Raw genomic sequence first — 10597 nt, forward strand, 5'->3', positions numbered from 1 at the left:
AGGGAAAAAGAAAAAAGATAAAAAACAAAAATAAAAAAGTACATTGACTGAATTACAAGAATACCCCTATTGGGTATTTCAATAGAATAGAATATGTATATATATACATATATGTATACATATACTTATATATATATATATATATATATATATATATATTTTAACACGCCCCCTCAAACTTTACGGGGAGAAGACCGAAAGTTTGCTAAGGAGAAACATGAATCGTGGAGTTGGGGGCGCCTTGGTGAAGAAGTCAGCTAGTTGATGCTCTGAAGTAACATATGGTAATGAGATAGTCCCTCTGAGGTATTCGTCCCGAACATAATGACAGTCCATTTCAATGTGCTTGGTCCGCTCATGAAAGGTGTGATTACTAGCAATGCAAATCGCACTTTTGTTGTCACAGCAAAGCTTGGTGGGAGTGGAAATGGGGACGCCCATGTCAGCAAGGAGACTTCTGAGCCATACGATTTCCATAATTGTCATTGCCATGGCCCGATATTCAGCTTCAGTGGATGACAGTGAAACCTTCTGCTGCTTCTTGCATCTCCACGAAATGAGGGATTCACCTAAAAAAATACAAAGACCTGTTATTGAGATACGATCATTGAGATTTCCTCCCCAGTCAGCATCAGTAAAAGCAGTTAAGTCAAGAGAGGAGGAAGAGGATAAGAAGAGTCCCTTTGATATAGTATTTTTGATATATCTGACAATTCTCAATACGGCTGTCATATGAACCGAAGTAGGTGCATGCTGAAACTGGCTGACTGCATGAACCGCATGAGCTATGTCTGGACGTGTGATGGATAGATAGGTGAGAGATCCGATTAATTGACGGTAGGGGGTTGGATCCTCAAGAAGAACACCATCTTCAAGTCTCAGTTTTGCATTAATGACTTCGGGAGTCTCAACTTTCTTTTCATCAGATATTCCTGATTTGGCACAAATTTCTGCAGCTAATTTCATCTGAGATAAGATGTATCCTCGCGGGGAATAAGCCACTTCAATCCCTAAAAAATATCTCAAATAACCAAGGTCAGACATATCAAAAGTTTCTTTTAACATGGACTTTACATCATTTACTCCCTTTTGGTCATTCCCAGTAATGATCATATCATCAACATACAGCAGAAGCATAATAATGGAGTCACCTGTCCTTTTAACAAAAAGAGCAATGTCAGTATAACAAGAAGAAAATCCTAAATTTATTAATACGTTACTAAACCTATCATACCAAGCTTTAGGTGCTTGCTTAAGACCATATAAAGCCTTTTTTAATTTCAAAATTTTTCCATTTAAATCCATACCTGGAGGCGGTTCCATATACACTTCTTCATTTAAATTACCATTCAAAAAGGCATTTTTGACATCAAGTTGGAAGATTGGCCACTTTTTAACTGCGGCTATAGCAATAAGGGCTCGAACACTAGTCATTCGAGCAACGGGGGCAAAGGTTTCATCATAATCTACCCCATACTCTTGGGCATATCCCTTGGCTACCAACCTAGCCTTATATCTTTCCAATGAACCATCACTCTTAGTTTTCACTTTAAAAACCCATCTACATCCAATGGGTTTCTTGCCATTGGGAGGATCAATGATTTCCCAAGTTTGTGCCCTTTTAAGAGCATTAAGTTCAAGTTGCATAGCTTCATTCCAATGAGCATATTGCTTAGCATCATTGTAATGAGATGGTTCATGAAAAGAGTGAAGAGCAAGTAGACATGCTCGAAAGTTAGGCGAAAAAGAATCATAAGAAACAAATCTATTTGGTATTTTGGAAATCCGATTTGATCTTCTTTGAGAAGTCTCTTCGATGGACTCATTTTGGAAAAAATTTTCAAGGGCACAAGGAGGATTCCTTTCATTCCTTCTAGAGTAGACTTGAATTTGTCTTGAAACATTTTCTTCTAAGTTTTGATCATCGCTTGGATGTTCAACAAGATCTTCACTAAGGGATTCATTAGGATCAATATGATCATCTATGATGTTTTCTTTAGGCAATAAGTCAAATAAGAATGAATAATCAATATTTTCATTCGGTTGGTGCGAAAAAACACTTTCCTCTTCAAGGAATGTGACATCTTTAGAGATATAAAGCTTGTTTTTAAGTATGTCAAAACATCGATACCCTTTTTGTTTTTCGCCATATCCTAAAAAAATACATTCAATAGCCCTAGGGGAAAGTTTATCATTCTTGTGAGTTAAAACAAAACATTTACATCCAAAAATTCTTAGTCTTTTATAATCGGGAGACATATTGTAAAGTTTTTCAAATGGAGAGAGATTTTTCAAAGAGGACGAAGGAGTTCTATTGATAAGATATGTAGAGGTTAGAACCGCTTCGGCCCAAAAGGATTTTGGAATGTTTCTTGAGATTAATAACGTTCTTGTAGTCTCTATTATGTGCCTATGCTTTTTTTCCGCAAGTCCATTTTGTTGCGGAGTGTTGGGGCAAGAACGTTGGTGGAAAATTCCATTTTCTTTCAAATAGTTTTGAAAATCATTGGACATATATTTGCCTCCCGAATCGGATCTAAGAATAGATAGATTTCCCAAAAATTGGTTTTTGACCATTGCATGAAATTCTTTAAAGGAGAAAACTTCGGATTTGCGACTTAGGAAGTAAATCCACGTGAATCGAGTAAAATCATCAATAAATACCACATAATACGAAAAACCTCCTTTAGACAAAATAGGGGAAGGTCCCCACACATCGGAATGAATAAGTTCAAATGGCCGAGTGGTAAAGTAACTTCTTTGTGGAAATGGAATAGCTTTAGATTTCCCAAAAATGCAATCTTTACAAGTCATGTGATTGTCTTTACAAGTATTGTTCAAAAACGGAAAAAGAGACATTTTTACAAAATTTGGATGGCCAAGTCTCTCATGCCATATTCCAATACTTTTGTCTTTTACAAGATTGCACGATGGCTTAGATGGAAGAGTCAAAAAATCCATAAAGTAGAGGTCACCCCTTCTATGGCCTTGCCCAATCAGCTTCCCTGACTGGAGATCCTGCACGGTGCAATCCTTAGGTGAGAAAGAGACTTGGCATCCATGATCGGTGATTTGAGATACGGAAAAAAGATTTAAATTTATTTTAGGAACGATTCTTACTTTAGGAACAAAAAAAAAATTAAAATCAAGTGATCCAATACTTTCAATTTTTAGTGATGTACCATCGGCCGTTGACACACAAGAAGATATAGGTTCGGAAAAATTATTTGAAAGAGAATTTTTATGAGATGTCATATGAAAAGAAGCACCGGAGTCTAGTATCCACATACCTGGAGGAGATGAAGAGTAGGCAATGGCGGCCCCGGATGTTGAAGGAGAAGTCTTGAGAAGATGTTGGAGAACTTCGGAGATGTGATTTAGAGTTTCTTTGATATCTCCTTCTTTGGTACTTTCTTCCTTCTTCGGAGAAGTTTCCCCAACTCTAAGATGATTTTCCATAGCGGAGGCCCACATGAGATAGTTGGACCCATTTAGCTTGAAAGAAAGCTCCACTTTAGAGTCACGTTCCATCGGCACCAACAAGTCCTTCCTTTCTTCAAAAAAATGAGTCACACGTTCCAAAGAAAAGGCCAATCACCAACCGAGCTTTGATACCATGTAATGAAAAGAGGCGGAAGCACCAATAGAGCAAGTGTCACTCTTTAAGAGTGACCACTAGAGCCAAGAACACAAACACCGAATGTGCACACACAAAAACTCTCAAATATGGAAATGACTTAAAGTCATAAGTTGGATATTATTGAAGGAAGAGAGGGGTATAAAACCCATACATTAGAAGGAGAACACCTCCTCTATTTATAGAGGAGGGAGGCACTAAAGAAGAGACTACAAGGGGGCTCCCTTGTAGTCGTTGGGAGCTCCAACGGTCAGAAATCCGACCGTTGGGGCCCCAACGACTACAAGAGTGGGGCCCCTTGTGGTCATCCTAAAGAAAGAAAATAAAAAACAAAAAAAGGAAAAAGTAAAAGGGAAAAAGAAAAAAGATAAAAAAGAAAAATAAAAAAGTACATTGACTGAATTACAAGAATACCCCTATCGGGTATTTCAATAGAATAGAATATGTATATATATATACATATATGTATACATATACTTATATATATATATATATATATATATATTTTAACAGTGTTATAATCACATTGCACGGGACATAGTTTGTCCTGTTCTGGACAGTGCATTGTATGTGTATCAAATGTGGGATGCACGTCATGGGGGCTACTTTGTCCCTGCGGCAGTGTGTGTCTCACGAATCAAATATGACCTTATGGTCCATAAATGTTATTTTTGTGAATTTCTATTTTTTTGGCTGGTGTTTGTTTCTATAGTCAAACTTCCAAGTTGGTAATTGCTGTTGAGTCCTCTAGTTCATCCACATACAATTGGCATGTTGAGGAAAAATAAAACATTACAGTCCTGGAGGATCATTCACCCAAGGACCAGGACCTTTCTGACAATAGAAGAAGACTCTATGGGCATTTTTGCAACACCTGGTGATTTTGTAACTTTCACAGGTTTCTGTGATTCTGAATCACATTTTAGAACATTCACAGGGGCATTGCAGACATGCAAAAATGCAACCTGTGAATGTGATTCCCATTGGTGAATGTTGAAGCATCAAAACTTGTGAAAGTTTTACACAAGTCTAACGTTACATAAAACTTTCACAAGCATTAGATGCTTAGCTGTGAATGTGTTAAAGTAATAACATGACATGACATGACATATTCTTACATGATAGATTTTCATACAAGTCAAATTCACAACCTAAAAGCAAACATGAGAGAGTTAATGCTTGGCAATGTGAATCACATAAATCGCTTTCACAGGGACAAAACTTTCACAGCTACAGTAACCAGTGATCAAAACAAACATGCCCTATAATTCTAAATTCTGCATAATGTTGGACTAAAAGGATTCATCTTAGTTTTTCTAAAACCATGGAAATATGTGCCAACTTTCTGGTAGACAAGGAAATATTTCTGAAATATAAGGCATTTCCAGCTTTACATAAACGTTTGTAGTGGGATGGGGCTTAGGCTGTTGGGGAGGCGGTCTAGGTTCAAATCCTATGAGCATCACCCCTTGCGCAAGCCAAAGCATGGTGACTCCCTGAGGGCAAGGGGTAAGCCCACAGAATTTTATGCTGCGAAGACAGTGATCGTAAGTATGGCAGACACAGCCAGCGTGACTAGGTCTCTGATCCTGTGGGCAGTTTTTCCATGTAAATATATAAAAAAAATGAGAGGTTCCAATTGACATTGAACATTGTGAAATCTTCTTTCTCAATGTATGCCCTCATGTACACTCTTTCAGAATTTTGAAAATCAACTCACATGTATTGTGCTGTTATATTGATGAAAACATAGCCTTCTACAAGTCTCGGTTTGGGATGCTTATAGCCTGAGGACCTTTACCAGACCAGATTCAATGCCTATTTGTGTCGGTTATGTTTTTGGCATTTAAGCTACATGAATGCAAGACCTGGATATTCTAGGTGGGCAGTGGATTAATAATGTGTGCATTATGCTTTAATTCACTTTTGAGAAATTTGACTGCACATGTGATGTTAATTTAAACTGGATCAGACTATCAAATTTATGAGTGGAAAAGGCATCCATGGTAATTATACTTATAAGACCTTTTGCCTTTTCCAGCACTAGTAAAAAGTACGGGGTTGCGGACTGATGGCCGAATTGATGAACGCTCTTATTGGATCAGTTGTGTTGCATCCCTCTCTACTTCTCTTGCAGTTCCTCTCGTTTATCCCAGGATGTTGGCTATCCATAGCCTCACTGCTAAGGCAGATGTGGATCAGGTATTGCATTGAGCCCTAATGAAAAAAAAATACCATTTGATAAATGATGGCTGAAATGCACATGATTTAATATGGCAGGAAACAAATGATTTACCTATCCCTCCTCCTGTACCGCTATCAAGTGAGCATATAACCGATGATGGAATCTTTCTTTTGGAAAATGGTGAGGAATGCCTTGTTTATATTGGGAATGCTGTTAGCCCCGATATTTTACATCAATTATTTGGTGTTTCATCTGCAGATAGCCTTTCTAGCCAGGTACTGTTTATTCATTGCTGCATGCCAACTTTGTATTTAATTGATGTTAGATGGTCTCATTGCCCTCTGAAGAAAATATGCTGCCCGCTTTTAAGCACTCAGTAGCTTGCTATTTGCTCTCTTGGGAAGCAGGGTTGATTCAATGTTTTATGTTAAGGCTCATCTTGTCAGATTCTTCATATTCTGTCTGGGTTTTGACAACCTGCACATCCTAAGTTTGGGGCCAAAAAATGTTTTTAAGGACTTGCCTTTCTTGCCCCATGCACGGAAGGTCATTTGTTGGTGGATGTCTATCTTAGTCCATGGCTTTAAACTCCAGTTTTATGTGTTGCAATGCACACCTCTAGATCATAACAGACCATTACAACTAGTTTCTTACAAACTTCAGAAATATCGCAACTTTGATGTATTTCAGTAAAGAAGGTGCAAAGGGAATAATGAACAATAAAATGGCTTGCCTAATCTAGCAGAATATGGAAGTTTTCATGTCTTATTTTTTATTGCTGTCTTTTTTTTTAATATGGTTGGGCGTTTTGCTTAACGTTTATAAATGGGTTAGGCATGTCGACCCGTTTATTAAACGGGTTACTTTAAGCCCAACCCGAACCCGCCTAAGAGGCGGGTTGGCGGGTCGTGTCAGGTTTTGCCACCCCTACCTACAGTTCGCCTATCATGCTTCTAAAGAGTTTTTGTCATGCTTTTCTCAAAATTAACTTTATAAGAATAGACTCTTGAATCGTTTGATTTTAATAGGTTGATAGGTTTTTATAAGGTTTGAAAATTGATGGCTTATATTTTTTATAAACATTCAACTTAAACTTTTGAATTTTTCATAAAAACATGATCTAGGTGTCAGTTGTCTAGTAAATCTAACATGTCCAACATATTTGCAATCAATCTTCGCAAAAATACCTCAAAAATCCCGGTTGGGTAGGCACTTACTCCCTATTATATAGGTAATCGAAATATGTTTACCAGCAAACCATGTTTGTTGGTATGAATTGTGATTTTTATAGTTTTTTTTTATTTTTTCTGAAATTTTTATCGTACGGATGTGATCTAAATGCTTGGTTTTATAGAAACAAACTCTTGGAACATCCGATTATGATGTATAAGAAGGATCTGTTCTTCGAATTATGCAGTTTGTGCTGCAACAGTTTGACAATGAATTGTCAAAGAAGCTAAATGACGTAGTGAATGAGATAAGGCACCAGAGATGTTCTTACCTCCGGTATGACATGTTCCACCTTTTACTCTTCAAAGTTTTGTTTTCTTCCGACTGAGAATCAATGTCTACCTCTCATGTATAATTTACTAGATTTTTTTTTCTTTCTTTCTGCAGCTTCAGATTATGCAGGAAAGGAGAACCATCAGGTAAGTTTGATGAATACGTACATTTTGTTGCCATACCAATGCGCATGCACACACATGCAAAATGTAGAATGGACCCCCTCCCCCCCACCCGAAGAACATCATCACATCATCCACCATGGAGCAATTTGTTTTCTTTTTGTTTTCAATTTTTGTGTTCCATGGTCCATATAGACAGTTAATTCTAAAAAAACCCAACTCATGAGGCACCCAAATTTGTCATGAACCTGGGCCATGAGTCAAGGCCACCTATGAAGGTCAACCTAATTTGGTGTTCATTCACCCACTAAATAATGAATAGCAAGCTGGTGTACATGGCTTATGCCACTCCATGAGTCAAATCCTGATATTTGTTCCTCAGCGTTTGCTCCAATACATCTTTATTGTTTTATGTTTTCAGGTTTCTTATTCTTCTCATATTTGGTGGAAGACAAGACGTCAACAGGCCTTTCGTATGTCGAGTTCCTCGTACACATCCATAGGCAAATTCAGACCAAAATGTCTTGACTTGTCCAATTTCAGATCTCCAACAAAAATTTTGGCGACGGTCGAATGACAGTATCAATGGAGTTTCTATTTGGAAAATGGGAATCAAGAGACAGTTGCACATGACTGCATTTTTGTATGCACCAGCAGTTGAAGTTCCAAGATTCCTTGGTTTCAGAAGTGAAGTTTTGATGCAGTTCGCTGTGTTGACCAACATCCTGGTGCAGATTAGTTATTTATCCAAAAAAGGGAAGGTAATAAATGAGTTTGGCTATTCGTGTCATATATATTTTTTAACATTATTAGAATTGGTTTTAAGACAAAACTGTATGATAAGAAAAGGAGTAGGTTCTGGGCTTAGTGACAGATTCGAGGCACCGTTTGGATGCCCCCCGTGTTGTAACTTCTTGCATTGGCTGTTTCTCTTGTTCTTTTGATTTTGGTTTTTTACTGAATGGCTTTGTTCTTCTTCAATAGAAAACATGGTAGAGGATGTTCATATGATTTTTGTTTTCTGGGAGGCAGAAAGTTCCATCATGTACCGCCTGCAGTTTGATTCCTTGAGTGGTTTGAATGCATGATTCTAGTTCTTATTGGATAATGATTTCTATAAATCCTTGTGTGACTGTGTGTGTGTGTGTGTGTGTGTGTGTGTGTGTGTGTGTGTGTGAGAGAGAGAGAGAGAGAGAGAGAGAGAGAGAGAGAGAGAGTCCATTTGACATCAACTAATTTGCTACTGTGATGCAGCAACTCCAGGTAGTGAGTAGTGCTGGTTAGGGTTGGGCAACGCTCTGGCCAGGGCATGGGCTGGTCCACCCAATCAGGCTGATTTTCAGACACTGGGCCGGCCCATGGACCCAACAGGCAGGCCAGGGTTTTTTGACAATCGATTGGCCTAAACCGGGCCTAGACCATGTGTCACATTGACGAGCTGGGCTTGACCAGGCCTGGCCCGTTCAACACCTGGTTATGCTCCCCTAGTGCTGATCCCAACCACCAAATTTTTTTTGGGCTGTGGGCAAATATGTGCAAATAAAGTGTTAATTTGTGGACCATATTATTGAGTTAAGTCGCATTTCAAACCTGCTTGAAGAGGGGAAATTTGATGTCTTACTGGAGGTTGTGCTTGAGTAGGACCTGCAGGATAGGGACGCATGTCAAACGTATTAGACAGCAAGAACTAGGCGTGGTTATGCAAGATTTGTTTAAAAGGGAATATTCTGTATTTTTGGATAATCCAAGGGAAACACCACCCTCTCTTCCCCCACCACTCAACGATTGCATATTGGCTGGCCTCTGGTTGGTAAAACCCTTGAGGTCCCCACTGTCCACCGGAGAGTACATCCAGCTTAGACCTTGTGGCAAGGGACACCCCCCTTTGGGTTCAAACTTGTGATGTCTCGTTTAAAAAGAAATATTAGGTCTTCAAAGATTGAGGATTTGAGATAATCATTTGGTTACCTCATGCTGCCATTACGCTGCATCATCCCCTATGCAGCAACTAGGGATGCAAATGGGTTTGATTTGGAATGGAGGTATTGCAAATTTTGGCTGTGCCGGATCGGAACGGATTTTACTCTTCCATATATTTAGCTGTTGGAGATCTGAACTATTTGCATCTCTAGCTGCATCAGATTTGATGAAATTAAGCACGTCTTTAATGTAAAATTGTTGGTTCAAGAAATCTGTCATAAATTGTTTTTTTGATTGCTGATGCTTAATATGGCAACATTTATATAAGCTCTGGCTAACTAAATTGAGGGTTTATTCTCACTTTTGTTTAATGGATTTGTTTAACAAAAAATGGCCATACTATTTTTGTAAAATTATGCGATATCCGAAATGCCTCATAATTTGCCGAAATCCTCATCGTATCCAAATTTTTTATTCTCAATTTGTTTAGAATGTTTTTATTCTTAGCACATGTGAACCTGTTGATGTTTGTGCGATAGATATGCACGTCATTCGAAGGTTGTGATATCTCAATAAAAAGAAGATTCACAAAAATATTGTGTGGACATGATGAAATTCAAATAAAAGAATTTGTGAATTTGGCTAAGTTGAATTCCAACAAAAAAGATTTGCATATCAAATGTTCACATCTTTTGAGGTACGCAAGTCCTCTATGAACCTTATAGAATCTTTTTGCAACTGTTCTCAAGTGGCAAATTGTATCATATTTAAAGACTTTAGCCAGTGTTTGGCTTTGTCCTTGAGGGAGAACGAGAACAAGGTTAACCTCAATGCACCATCTCTAAAATTATTGATTTGCACCGTAGAGCAGATCTTTAAGAACTTGTCGAGATGATAGTAGGGGTCTTCATTGTTAAGGCCGTTGAAAATAGGTAATATTTGTATGACACTGGCTTTAATTTCAAATTAGTTCACTCCTACATCAGGTCTTATGATACATGAGGCAAGAGTATACTCATTGGGAATGAAATACTCTCAACAATGTGGGATAACAAGCAATGTGATCGGGCAAGAAAAGTAAACTTGGCTCTAGGGATAGCAAGCAATATGGTTCTACAAATCCTAATTACAAAAGCAAACTAACACTCCTAATTAATAAACAGTGAACATAAACTAGCAATCCTAAATAATTTGCAGAAAGAAAACTAACATTCCTAAATAAAACGTGAA

At 38.0% G+C, this 10597-nt stretch overlaps 1 protein-coding gene across 1 annotated transcript in view; it reads left to right on the plus strand.

The window, feature by feature from the left end:
* The window catches only part of LOC149815977 (protein transport protein SEC24 C-like), a 175970-nt gene extending 167517 nt beyond the window's left edge, over positions 1-8453 (plus strand). Inside the window, exons 20-24 of the mRNA XM_089988866.1 lie at positions 5679-5839; positions 5918-6097; positions 7240-7328; positions 7440-7471; positions 7869-8453. Of these exons, the coding sequence (XP_089844992.1) occupies positions 5679-5839; positions 5918-6097; positions 7240-7328; positions 7440-7471; positions 7869-7975 (569 nt within the window). The 3' untranslated portion in view covers positions 7976-8453. The remainder of the gene's footprint in view (positions 1-5678; positions 5840-5917; positions 6098-7239; positions 7329-7439; positions 7472-7868) is intronic.
* The last annotated feature ends 2144 nt before the right edge of the window (positions 8454-10597 follow it).

This window comes from Nuphar pumila, chromosome 15, assembly GCF_984573655.1.
Source record: "Nuphar pumila chromosome 15, dmNupPumi1.hap1.1, whole genome shotgun sequence".
Taxonomy (NCBI): domain Eukaryota; kingdom Viridiplantae; phylum Streptophyta; class Magnoliopsida; order Nymphaeales; family Nymphaeaceae; genus Nuphar; species Nuphar pumila.